This window comes from Xyrauchen texanus, chromosome 15 (assembly GCF_025860055.1).
Source record: "Xyrauchen texanus isolate HMW12.3.18 chromosome 15, RBS_HiC_50CHRs, whole genome shotgun sequence".
NCBI classification, from domain to species: domain Eukaryota; kingdom Metazoa; phylum Chordata; class Actinopteri; order Cypriniformes; family Catostomidae; genus Xyrauchen; species Xyrauchen texanus.
Window position 1 is genome coordinate 14,177,484 of NC_068290.1, and position 14,311 is coordinate 14,191,794.

The 14,311-nt window shown below is 38.7% G+C and overlaps 1 protein-coding gene across 1 annotated transcript; it reads right to left on the reverse strand.

The window, feature by feature from the left end:
* Positions 1 to 707: 707 nt before the first annotated feature.
* LOC127656310 (membrane progestin receptor alpha-B-like) lies at positions 708 to 9,513 on the reverse strand. The gene is made up of 2 exons (XM_052144580.1): positions 9,227 to 9,513; positions 708 to 7,593 (listed from the first exon to the last, which is right to left on the reverse strand). The coding sequence occupies exon 2, from the start codon at positions 7,555 to 7,557 to the stop codon at positions 6,490 to 6,492; it is 1,068 nt and encodes a 355-aa protein (XP_052000540.1). The 5' UTR covers positions 7,558 to 7,593; positions 9,227 to 9,513; the 3' UTR covers positions 708 to 6,489.
* Positions 9,514 to 14,311: the final 4,798 nt, after the last annotated feature.

A 14,311-nucleotide genomic window follows, 5' to 3' on the forward strand; every position in this document is an offset into this window, starting at 1 on the left:
ATATCTATAGTAAAACACAAGCCACATCCTTTGATTTTACTCAAATCATCACGTTGAAAGGCTATCCAAACCCCAATGTTTTCCCCATGTCAGCAAAAATGGAAAAGGCATACAGGAAATATCAAATTATTGTTCTGGCTAACGCAGTGCGATACTGCAGATATTGTTAGAAGTTGTATGACACATTGCTTGTGGTGTTTCTCATTTGTAAGTCGCTTTGGATAAAAGCATCTGCTATATGAAATGTAAAAATGTAAATGTAACACATGTGACAACAAGACATATATGTCAAATATCCTTTTTCTGAGAACATAAAGTACTAATTTTGTGATGTGTGTTTAATCTACCTTAAATGCTGTGTATTTAATGTGCATGCATGTGTGGTTTCATTGGTCTGACTTGTTTACCCAACAGCTATAGAAAAATATGATAGAAAGGTTGAAATAGGTGTTTGAAACCAACATACAAAATGACTACTAAAAAAATGCACATTTGTGTAACTGGACTTTCGACTCAAAACCTTATGGTTACTGAGATATAGGCCTTGTGACAGCTTCCCCATGTGACAACTAGCCCCAGTTTCCCCTACTAGGAGATAATAGATTATAATAGCTTTATTGTTATACGGTATTATCTCAGTATGGATCTACATTGATCCAGTGGACTTTTTTTCTGCAGACATGAAACACAAAGACATGAAATGGGGGGTGGGAATTACACTTGTTTATTTACTTAAATATCATAGTACATCAACACAGTCATTACCACACACAACGGTAAAGTTTAGATTACATCAGTCTTGTTCCTGTTCTGACCTGCAGTGGGAAACATCGTGTTCAGCTCGAGTTCAGCTCTGTGCAAAGGCTCATGATTGAGTACTGTAAAAAAGCTTAAAGACTGAATAAAATCGGTGCTGGACTGCTGGCAGTTATAAACTTACTTTTTGAGCAATCCTTCCTCTTTACTTAAGTGCAATACAAAATAAACACAATCGCTAAACCAAACTCTAATCATGGAGACGTTTAAAAAAGAATGGTTGGAAAGAAAGGTCTAGATTTTTGAAGTGCCTTTGAGGTGAATAATTTATTAAAGAACTTAAGAAACAGATAACAGTTTAGAAAAAGTAATTTCCTGAATTTGATGAGTTTCCACTTGAGCAATACTGGAACTGAGGCTTTAGGTCAAATCCTGGTTGTGCCAGGAGATGACCTCATGTGTTGTTTTTCTTACTCGTGACTGCAGTTCTTGGCAGCCCCTATTTACTCCACTAAGAGAGGGTTTGTGGTCCATTTTCTTAGTACACATAGGCTGGTAAGGCAGAAATGACACATTCCATGAATTGTTGCTGCTGCATACCATTAATTCTTTCATGTCATCATTAATAACATAGACGAATGGCATCACAATTTATATTTTGCTATGGACTTTCTTTAAATAAAGCATGCACAGTAGTCACGTTCACACATACAGCCTTTTCCCAAAAATTATCTAACATTTCCAGTTTAGAGGTGTGTGAACACGACCCTTATGAAAATACTGGTACATTTTGCTCTGGTAATTTTCCATTATGCGAAGTTGTTTCATTACCAATACATTTCCTTATTGATGGAATGTGTAAACAGCACATTTGGTACATTTATCAGTAAAGGCAACCCAATGATCTTCTTGTAATTTCTCTGGTTGCATGTGTGAACGAGGCTAGTGAGATCATTTGTTATGAGCAGGGATGGGCACTCGAGTACTCAGACATGGCAGCAATGATCGATCATGAAAACGATGATTGATGGTGATCATGCATGATGTGACTTTTCACTTAATTTGAAATTCAGTGACAATTACCTGACAGCAAAACACAAACATGTCAAAGAGGGAGCTTATTTTTTTTAATTTGAGATTGATTATGTTGTGGTTTTTTAGGGGTACATTGATTGTCAGAGACATCTCATAGGAACCAAACTGATATACGATGCTGAAATGCTATCTTTACAGTAATAAAAAGAGAGTGTAATTCACTGTGTTTTGAAAACTACAAAGACTGATGTTTGCCAAACAAGTTTTAATATAATTTAATGTATGAACTTTGACTCCTTAATGGATATTATTTTAAAAAAGTGAATGTTTGTCACTGATTGTAAACCATCCAATCCTGGGTGCCGAAATGTTTGCGTTACGTAACACATCTGTATCTCGACAAAATGGGAGTTGAAGATTTCCACACAACTTTCCAAGTTAGAGGTCCGACATAAAGTGTCATTCTATTGCACTTTCCCCAGTTGGAAATTCGGACTCTCCGAGTTGATTGTAATGCTTCATGAATCACCACAGTAACAACAACAGAGAGCATCGCAGCTTTCCTCACAGCAGCGAACACTTGGGGACACACACACGCTTCCACATACTCACACATTCACACACACACACACACACACACACACACACACACACACACACACACACACAAGGCATGTGGCACTGGACTCAACACACAGAAGCAATGCATATACAGCAGGCGAGACAGAAAGCTAGACAGAGAGCAGCTAAATGAAACAGAATGCAGTGACTGAACTTCAACTTTACACGCATATTAAAAACACGATGGTTATGTTAACCAACCACGATTTGACCAACTGCGATTTGAAAATAGGTGGTTCAGACAGTCAATAAAAAACTGGTGCGCGCTTACTAAGATTACTAACCTAACCCAATCTTTAACCTAAAGGAAGAACAGACAGATGTTGTGCATATTCTTTCACTGAGTTGGGCAGCGAATCTTCACATAATGGAAAAATATGATGCATTATTATTTTATAACAGCCTATAATAATGAATATATTAGGGAGGGCCTGGGTAGCTTAGCGAGTATTGATGCTGACTACCACCCGCGGAGTCGCGAGTTCAAATCCAGGGTGTGCTGAGTGACTCCAGCCAGGTCTCCTAAGCAGCCAAATTGGCCCAGTTGCTAGGGAGGGTAGTCACATGGGGTAACCTCCTCCTGGTCGCTATTTCGTGCCTTTAATACATGACCACCTCCACAGCGAGTGATCAATGCCTCTTTTTACATCATCATCTCTTTGGTAAGTGAATGATAATGAGAGAGCAGGACAGGTAAAGCCATTCCGACACACTTAGAGGGACCATTGCTTTAGTTGTTATTTTAATACCAAAGAGATTGCAATATCAGGGAAGATTCGAAAAAAATTGTTCCGTTCATGGCTGTGGAAATTCAGTGTCTCTACATACCCTTCTGAAGGATGGCAACGTAAAGGAAAAGTGACTTAAGTTTATTTTTAACAAAGTTCCTGCAATCTGGTATTAAAAGTTTTGTTCACCACATTTCTCTAAGGATAAAGTTTTGAAAACTATTATAAATCAGACTTTGCAAAGAAACTTATACTGAAAGCTGGAGAAGTGCAAACTATATTGAACACAACAGTAATGTCGGTGAGTAACAAATTTAATTCCACTTTTTCTGTCTGTGTAAGGATATGTATATGTAAGGATTTGTATATTCAGCTTTTTTATCGCAAAACAAACCATGATCAGGACTCCAACGTGAAGTGGATCATGCTTATTACATGGTTACTTACCAAAGAAATACACAATTGCTCACATAATATTTATTCGAGATTATATAATTTTATTATATAAGATGAAATTGTAGCCAGAATTGCAATGAAAGACAATAGTGTAGTATAGACTAGTGTCTGCTTTCTCATCTTTCTTTCACGGGAAGTGGCCACACTAGACGAAAATCTTGGTAAAAAAACTGTTCCACGAGTGTGTTTGCGCTTCAAAGATGTTATCCAATCATAACACAGAGCAGTGGGCAAGTATTTTGAAGTCTCAAAGATGAAAGCACAGAAAACTGAGCGTTTCAGCCAGAAGACCAAAGACAGGGTGGAAAAAAATAATTTAATAATAATATATTATGAATTTGTTTGTGCAAAAACATTTACTAAAATTATAAGTGCATCTCTGACTTGACCCCTTTAAAATCCTCATCATTTTCAGTCATTTGACAAGTAAACATGTCAATCACTTCATTGGTTCCAGTCCTTGATCTATCTGTGACATTGTTGTGTGCTGCTGCTGTTAAACTGGCTTAGACTGCCCTGTGTTACTGGTTCCAAAAATAAACTCAACGGTTTATTTTTCAACGGTTGAGTTTACCTCAACCATGGTACCATGGAAACAAGAATTTTTTTCTGTTGCACAACAATGGGACAGGATCATAAATCAGCTTTTATACTACATTGCACAGAACCTTTTTCAGGTAAGGCAGCAACAGTCTGGTGGCACAATATCAAGGTGTAGAGCGGAGGAGGGCAGTGCCGGGCTGGAACAATGCACGCCCGATCCCCAATCAGCCTGATGGGGTGCGCGAGGGATAAAGGCGGCCGGTGACGTTGGTTCGAGAGAGATAGAATGACATGCAGCTGCTCTGTGTTTATGTTTGTGTGTTTTTGTTTATTTCTTCATAAAACTATTATTTATATTGTCAAGCCGGTTCTCACCTCCTCCTTGCCCATTAATTCTTTACACAAGAGCTAGTTGAATTTCATGGTCAGAGCGCATTTACATGCACGTTCTTACACCGATTATGTTTAATAAGCCGACAATGCGTGCAGTCATTTAAAAGCAATAAACCGTGTTCCTTTATATGTAAAGGCCATAAATGGCTTATGAATAACCCAATCAATACATATAGATTTTTGCCCATTACACCAATTTCAAGTGCCATGTAAATGCCTTACACAGTGTTCTCACTGGCTTTTCCAATGTGCGCATGTGGTGAGCACATGCCTCTTCACACTTTCACGTCAAAACGCTATTATTTCAAATCTCATGTAAACGCAGATTTCTTGCCTTGTCAGATATTTTAAATAAGCTGATTCTAAAGAGTAATCAGCATATTGGTGTGCATGTAACGGGTTCAATAAAAAGCTAGACAGGGTCAGACTATTAAGAAAGAGCCTTCATATCCTTTCTTACAAGTAGCCAACTTAAATAGGTATACAGTATACTTTCAAAAATGTACACACACTCACAAGCATCTGTACGCATATTCACACATAAGGATGCGTGCATGTAGTCAGGCACATTAGAAAAACACATTTAACATTTTTGATGCCCAGACTGTTTTCGTAAATAAAGTTTTGAACCGCCAATACAAAACTACACATATGGAACACACAAAGGCATTCGTATCGGGTATGAGTAAAGGTATAGGTCATAGGTGTAGCCCTTGTGTACAAAAGGATGATCTTCATGACAAAAGGAGACATCATATCTATGGTGGACATATACATTTTTTCTCAAAAGTCACTTTGGCAGATATTTAAATGTTATGTAAAACAAAACTAAAAGCTATTGATGTCATTGAACTACTTTTAATACATTTAAAAGTCATAATGATGAGTAGAACAAGTGCTCTTTTTGTGCTAAATTAATAACACGTCAGCTATGGTTAGTTAAATTAAAATTTCTTAAATCTGACTATACTGCAAGCCCATGACATTACATCCTGCCACTCTCCTTGTAATAACATAACATCCTTTGGTATTGGTAACTGAAAAATGGAAGGGAATGTCCACTGGCAGTGCATAACTGATACTCATAAACCACAGATCGATTCCATTTCGCAATAACCTAACCAAATCAACTGACCTCAAAGTGACACTGGATAGATAGGACACACTGCAAGACCAGTCAGAAGTCATTTTGACACTGATTTGTATTAGTCTATTGAGGCTGAAACTATGTCAAATCTTGAAAAGCACTGCAGAGAGGGCATTCAGTCCATTTAATAATAATAATAAAAAATTTGAATAATAATCAGCCCATATTTCATAATGAAATCCTGTATGAAGGTTGCATTTTATTTTCCCATTCATGATCTAAAAGACCTGTGCATTTAACTCTGACATCCAAATGAGTTGAGTTGCCACACTTTGCAAATAGCATTGGTCTTTGCAATGTCTGATAGCATGGCAATTATGTTTGATGATGTGTAACATTGATTTAGAGCAGCACTCTGCATCTGTGTATTTGTGCACCTAGATTAGGTCAGATTTAGAGGCACAATGCATGTATGTTCAAATCCAGTGCTGATCTACCTAAACTATCTACAGTGGTTCCTGTATGCAAAGTAAACTCTCAGCAAATATGCTGATACCCCCTCATAGATCACACATAAATGTTGGGTTTAATGGGGTGTAATGGCACTCGTCAATCAAAAGAGTTGAGCACAAAACTTTTCAGCTGACAGTCTGAAAAGGCAGTTTTTTTAGAGCTACTATCTGTGCATAATGCAGTTTTAAAGCATGGTACCAGTTTGGCAGGCCTCAGAAAAAAAAAACACGAACAATGAATACACCAAAAATTAGAAGTAGGTCCTTATATTAGTCATTTCAGTCGTAGACAAGTGCAATCCTTCCAATATATGAAAGCATGGTTATCTTGTCCCAGACCCGTATCTTGCCAAAATATCTACTCTTGCTTTTCTTCTAGAAATGTCTTCACACATTTGCGCATATAGAAGGCAGTGAGTGCACTGCAACATGCTGTAAAGACAAAGAGAGCAACAGCGTCGTGAGCCGTCGAGTCACTATGGAGACGTTCATAGAGAATTCTTCTCTCACTATAATCCAGTAGCACTGCTTCAATCTGCACTAGAGTACAAAGAACGAGGAACACGTGGAAGATCTGATGGCCCTGTCCGATGAAGTCGCAACATCCAGGGAACCAGCGCTCTGGGTGAGGGTACGAGAAAAAGTAGGCGCTAATCAAGAAGAAGAGGACCTGATAGCAGTGGTAGATCACCGCCTGATCTGCACAGCCCTGCTCAGAGGTGTAGCATTTATAGATGCGATGGAACACTGGACTGATATCTAAACAGTAGGCCAAGCCTGAGGGCACCACCTGAAATAGCTTGTGAACAAACCTTGGCATGCTCGGGCTGGCGTACTTGCCGTAGCAGCAGCCTGTACAAGACAGCCAGGCCAGGAAGCCCGCAGCTGGCAAGAATAAGCTTCGCACTAGAGAATGCCACTCTTCGTCGACAACATAGTAGAAATGGGCCAGGGCACTGCCATATTGATATACAGCTATGCCCACATAGTCCAAGAAATAGAAAGTGTAGTGAGAGAGCTCAGACTTGGCTGAGAGTAGATGGGCCAGTGCACTAAATGCCAGGTAGGTGAATGCAGCTAGAAGCAAGATGAAAAGCGGCTGGGCGTGAGGGTCACGCAGGAAGTCCACAGTTTCACACAACTCCTGAAACTTGACTAAGATAATGAGGGAGGCCAGCAGGTGCGTCCACACATTTAAAGACTCGTTATGCCTCTGGAACAGAGTTAGGAAGTAGTAGCGCCAGTTCTGGTCAGGTGGCCTGTAGCCTGTGAAAATGTGTGACTCACGGAACACCCACGGCACATCACTGACCATCACAGTACATGGCAATGTAGGGAAGGCAGACTCCAGGAAACGGGGAATCTGGCGAAGTTGCTGTGCGTTGATAAACAGCCGCCCAATCTGCTCCATCACAACTGTCGCCATGGTGAGGAGAACATAAGCAGCAGTCTGTTATGGGATCTGTTTGGGAAAAGTATTCAGTAAACGTTAAATTGAATTACATTCGTTATGTGCCTGAGCTTGCAAGGTGATGTGCATTCACAAGGAAATAAATCAAATTAAAATAAGTGTAATAGCTAAATCTGCTTGCTAAGATATAGTTGTTAAGATATAGGGTACAACGGGGCTAAAGGTCCCCGAGGTTAAAGGCACTTTTGAATAAAATTTCTCCCAAAACTCTAAATAGCAACAAAAATTACCACAGCGCTTTCCTTAACACATGTTTTTCCACAATACACTGCAAAACATTCCTGATCCATGAGATCATTGTGTGCAATAAGTTTGATTTTGAGGTTGTTTTATTTAATTTTTCATATTTTTATAAAATGTTGAAAATATAGGTAGCTAATGAAAATTCCTGAAATTATCCCTTTTATCTTTAGATAAGACCTGTCCAGGGTGTCCCCCGCCTTTCGCCCAATGTTAGCTGGGATAGGCTCCAGCCCCCCGCGACCCTGTACACAGGATAAGCGGTTGACGATGGATGGATGGATGGATGGATGGATCTTTAGATAAAATACTTATTTGTCATTTTCAGTTTTATTCAAAGTGATTAGATAAAATGTTTTTTTAATAACATCCAATGAGTGAAAGAGATTTGGGGTAAAAAGCCCCCTTGTTTCAAGGGTTTAAAGGCCCTCATAAAACTGTTTTCTTAAGTGAGGCGAATTGATTTGTTATGAAAAAATTCGGCTCACATTGACTGATCCAATCATAAGGGAGATTAATTTATAGAATAATTGAGATGTTATGAAATTATGAAGAAAAAAAATCTTACAGTGTGCCTTTAGCCCCATTTTATCCTAGCTATTGTAGATATTAAGATATAGCCTGGCTACTTATTTGACAGTAAAAATCCCGGCATGCTTTTAATGGACATATTTCCATTCATACTATTTATGCAAACGACCGCATACCACGCTTCGTTCCAAGCGATCTTTGGTGCAAACTGATCCAGCGTGGACGATTAAAAGAAACATGTCATGACAACATACCTTACTACGAAAAATATGTAACTGAGAGCTTGAAGGACAAAAAACTGGTATAACCTGAATATTAAGGTAACGGTGTAGCCTACTGTAAAGCGTCTGGGCGTTTTTTAGACATCATCGCTTACGTAACATTACTGCTAGGCATGAGGCTCCTCTTGCACGTTGAAGAAACCAAAAAAATGAAGAACCCTCAAAATAATGTCTAGAAACAAATAAATAGAACTAAATATCGAAAGCTACGCAATTATGAAGGACTGTGAATATTTTAGAGATGGCACCCCAACACTCTTCCCACACCCTCACACTGTTTCTTGCGTAAAATCTAGAGATAGGTAAAAACGTGAGACACCGGAAGCCAAGCAATGAAATATGACTAACAAAAACTACACTTGATAGCAAAACCCGAAACGTTTACAGACTTTCGTAATGTATTTGTTTTAACAAATGTCGATATTCAATCATGTGCTATACCGCTAAATTGAATTATCCCGTCTCCCATCTTATTAACGCATCCCACACAAACTCTATTTCTCTCTTGTATAAAACTTTCTTTCCTAAAAGTAAAAAACCTAAATACGTGGTCGGTAAATTAACTGACATACCTTTTATGAGGATATTCCATTCAGTTAGTGAACTGCATTTAACCGTTCTTTCTCTCATACACACGGTAAGGAAACTAAATTAAACGAACGAAGCCGGGCGGGAGAGGCTCCTGTCAGCTCCCTGCAGTGCCGCTGTCAAATGTTCCGAATCTGAAGATTGCTGATAGGCATTTTAATTGTCCAATCAGAAAGGCCGGAGGGCATTATCACCGCCTCTATCCATAGGAGACCATCATTAAAGTGGTAACGTCCTGTAGAAATGAATGGGCTGTGAAATTCGAAGCTAGCCTCTTCTTGTTAATACCGCCCACATACCCTCTTTATTAAAATGCGATTTAAGGCTGTGGCAGGCAATGAGGTAACACATAGGCAAACTATATGCTATGGCCACTTATGTGCCTCTGTGTATGCGCTCTATAATTTAGTGTGTTAAGAGTGTTAAAAGGACAGAATTGGCCAAAATCCACAAGTGCAGAACTCCAGACAACAACAACAAAATAAAATACACAAAGGGGCCATTGGCTCCTAAAATGAAACATATAGGAGCCACATGGCTGTTTTAGTTGCCACATCACATAATTGCTTATTTTATGATTGTTGTTCAAAAACAAGATAGAAAGCCAAAGAAAAGACAGCTGATAACTCATTAATCGGGTGTTTAAAGTGCTGTACAGTTGAGTGCATACATTTGCATTCCCCTTTTGTCTCTTAAGTTTTCACACCCCTTTCAGAATTTCAACATTTTTTTTTTATTATTATTATTTAGTACTGCCCTTCAGAATCTGGGTAACAGGTATTTACATAAAATATAATATGCATATAATATACATGGTATACATGATGATACGCACACCAATCAGCCACAACATTAGAACAACCTGCCATATGTTTTGTATGTCCCCCTCATGCCGCCAAAACAGCGCCAACCCGCATCTCAGAATAGCATTCTTCTTCTCACCACAATTGTACAGAGTGGTTATCTGAGTTACCGTAGACTTTGTCAGTTCAAACCATTCTGGCAATTCTCTGTTGACCTCTCTCTCTCATCAACAAGGCATTTCTGTCCACAGAACTGTCACTCAGTGAATGTTTTTTGGTTTTGGGACCATTCTGAGTAAATTCTAGAGACTGTTGTGCGTGAAAATCCCAGGAGATCAGCAGTTACAGAAATACTCAAACCAGCCATCTGGCACCAACAATCATGCCATGCGCAAAATCACAGAGATCTAATTTTTTCCCCATCCTGATGGTTAATGTGAACATTAACTATCTACATGATTTTTTGCATTGCACTGCTGCCACACAATTGGCTGATCAGATAATCACATGATGTTTGTTGGTGCCAGACAGGCTGATTTGATTTGAACAAAAAACATCCAGTGAGCAGCAGTTCTGTGGATGAAAATGCCTTGTTGATGAGAGAAGTCAACAGAGAATGGCCAGACTGGTTCAAACAGGCAAAGTCTACAATAACTCTGATAACTGGTCTGTACAATTTTTGTGAGAAGAATACTATCTCAGAATGCTATTCTGAGATGTGGGTTGTTTGGCAGTACGAGGGGGACCTACAATGTTAGGCAGGTGGTTTTAATGTTTTGGCTGATCAGTGTGTGTGTGTGTGTATGTGTGTGTGTGTATATATATATATATATATATATATATATATATATATATATATATATATATATATATATATATATATATTATTATTATTATTATTATTATTATTATTAAATGAAAAATATATAATAATAAAAAAGTCTTTATTTACTGTTACCTGATTGCCCAGACAGGGACTACATGACAGATGCAGTTTATTGGGCTACTCCAATCCCAATCAATAATAACCAAGGAAAAATATATTTGGTACATAACACAGGACTTTTAATTATAAACAAGTCTGAAATACATATGGGACTCTTATTTTAAAATGTCTGCACTCCTAGTTGTGAGCTCATGTCACAACTGAGAAAGTGAATCTGATTCAAACTGCTAACCTGAGCTTGAGTTCAAACAAGCTCTTGTCGGGTGATTCATTATAAAGAGACCTGGTCCAAAAGAGTCATTTGTTCATGCATCAGACATCATGGCTCGTGCTGGGTTTGTTGTTGCATGCAGCCAGCGAGCTCATATCATCAACAGAAAGGGTGAAAAGCGGTGCGAGATCCACTGGCACTCTAATGCTGTATTCAATAACTCACAAGATTATAGCTGACGAATCTGCATATGAATGCACACATCCCTACTGTCGCCAGTGGCGACTAGATTTTAAATTATTGTCGCAAAATCTTCAAGCGCGGTCTGGATACCTGCAAGTGCACAGGAAGGTTTTGGACTGTTGATATGTACAGTGAGGAAAATAAGTATTTGAACACCCTGCTATTTTGCAAGTTCTCCCACTTGGAAATCATGGAGGGGTCTGAAATTGTCATCGTAGGTGCATGTCCACTGTGAGAGACATAATCTAAATAAAAAAAATCCAGAAATCACAATGTATGATTTTTTAACTATTTATTTGTATGATACAGCTGCAAATAAGTATTTGAACACCTGTCTATCAGCTAGAATTCTGACCCTCAAAGACCTGTTAGTCTGCCTTTAAAATGTCCACCTCCACTCCATTTAGTATCCTAAATTAGATGCACCTGTTTGAGGTCGTTAGCTGCATAAAGACACCTGTCCACCCCATACAATCAGTAAGAATCCAACTACTAACATGGCCAAGACCAAAGAGCTGTCCAAAGACACTAGAGACAAAATTGTACACCTCCACAAGGCTGGAAAGGGCTACGGGGAAATTGCCAAGCAGCTTGGTGAAAAAAGGTCCACTGTTGGAGCAATCATTAGAAAATGGAAGAAGCTAAACATGACTGTCAATCTCCCTCGGACTGGGGCTCCATGCAAGATCTCACCTCGTGGGGTCTCAATGATCTTAAGAAAGGTGAGAAATCAGCCCAGAACTACACGGGAGGAGCTGGTCAATGACCTGAAAAGAGCTGGGACCACCGTTTCCAAAGTTACTGTTGGTAATACACTAAGGCGTCATGGTTTGAAATCATGCATGGCACGGAAGGTTCCCCTGCTTAAACCAGCACATGTCAAGGCCCGTCTTAAGTTTGCCAATGACCATTTGGATGATCCAGAGGAGTCATGGGAGAAAGTCATGTGGTCAGATGAGGCCAAAATAGAACTTTTTGGTCATAATTCCACTAACCGTGTTTGGAGGAAGAAGAATGATGAGTACCATCCCAAGAACACCATCCTTACTGTGAAGCATGGGGGTGGTAGCATCATGCTTTGGGGGTGTTTTTCTGCACATGGGACAGGGCGACTGCACTGTATTAAGGAGAGGATGACCGGGGCCATATATTGCGAGATTTTGGGGAACAACCTCCTTCCCTCAGTTAGAGCATTGGAGATGGGTCGAGGCTGGGTCTTCCAACATGACAATGACCCGAAGCACACAGCCAGGATAACCAAGGAGTGGCTCTGTAAGAAGCATATTAAGGTTCTGGCGTGGCCTAGCCAGTCCCTAGACCTAAACCCAATAGAGAATCTTTGGAGGGAGCTCAAACTCCGTGTTTCTCAGCGACAGCCCAGAAACCTGACTGATCTAGAGAAGATCTGTGTGGAGGAGTGGGCCAAAATCCCTCCTGCAGTGTGTGCAAACCTGGTGAAAAACTACAGGAAACGTTTGACCTCTGTAACTGCAAACAAAGGCTACTGTACCAAATATTAACATTGATTTTCTCAGGTGTTCAAATACTTATTTGCAGCTGTATCATACAAATAAATAGTTAAAAAGTCATACATTGTGATTTCTGGATTTTTTTTATTTAGATTATGTCTCTCACAGTGGACATGCACCTACGATGACAATTTCAGACCCCTCCATGATTTCCAAGTGGGAGAACTTGCAAAATAGCAGGGTGTACAAATACTTATTTTCCTCACTGTATACTATATAAGATATTACTATCTGTGCTGATCATTTGAAATACTCAAACTCTGATTTTAAGAAAAGCCATACAATGCAATTTGAAGTTAAATTGAATGTAACAGTACACATTGTCAGTGATGTTCATTTCTTATATCCAGCTGTGTGAAGGATTATCTCATGGTGGATTGCAAAGCTGTTTTACAACTGTTATTCATTTTAATGCACCTAACTCTGTTCGGGCAACAAAGTGTAAATAGTAATTTTCATTATTTTATATATATTTCTTTTAAATCTTCTTACTATTATTTTTCACTTTGAGACATACAAAAAAGCCTTTCTCCTATTGGACAAACTGATAATCACTGGATGTTTGTATAATTCAAATAGTCTCAACCAACTTATTTTGTTAAGGAAATTGCTCAGCAAACACAGTAGACCACACAGTGTGAGTGTTTTAAATAATCACTTTTGCACTTTATGCACAAGGGCAGTTAATTCGTTTTGTTTCAATGGTGCATGTTAAATAAAAATCACTCTAATTCTGATTTAGAAAAGTAAAATTGTTGTTGATGTGGAACTGTTTAATTTTAACACTACAAATCTCATAAAGATTATAAAGTGTTTATCAGAAATTGTCCACAAAGATCTAAGAGATATAATTATTATGTAAAACCTATATTTCCATATTCATTATAATGAACTGCCATTTATCTCCATAGTGTACAAGTTTCCTCCTTATTACACCATGACTGGCTGACTGATCAACAAAGAGGCAATGGCAAAACTGTTACAATAACAAACAACTGTGCAACTTTATTAAGCTCAAATGATGGCAATTTTGACATACAGTTTGTATTGACATACAAACAGGTGGACTTGCACAATGCAATATACCAAGTACATATTAGACCTATGCATAACACAGGCATGCTTACCTATCAGTAAAACACTGCTCATTTTAAACGCTAATAGCTGCAACTGGACAAATCTACAGGTTAAAGTGTATGAAAGACAGAACTAAATGCACACAAAGTGATGAAGAGAATGTTGTGCACCAGCTTTTCACCAAAAGCCCTTAATAAAAAAGTGGCAAGTACATAGATCCAATCACAGAAAATTGGCAATTTAATGGAACAAAAAATAAA

Excerpts from the sequence above, each read along its gene's own strand:
- LOC127656310 (XM_052144580.1), bottom strand. The coding sequence starts at position 7,557 with ATGGCGACAGTTGTGATGGAGCAGATTGGGCGGCTGTTTATCAACGCA.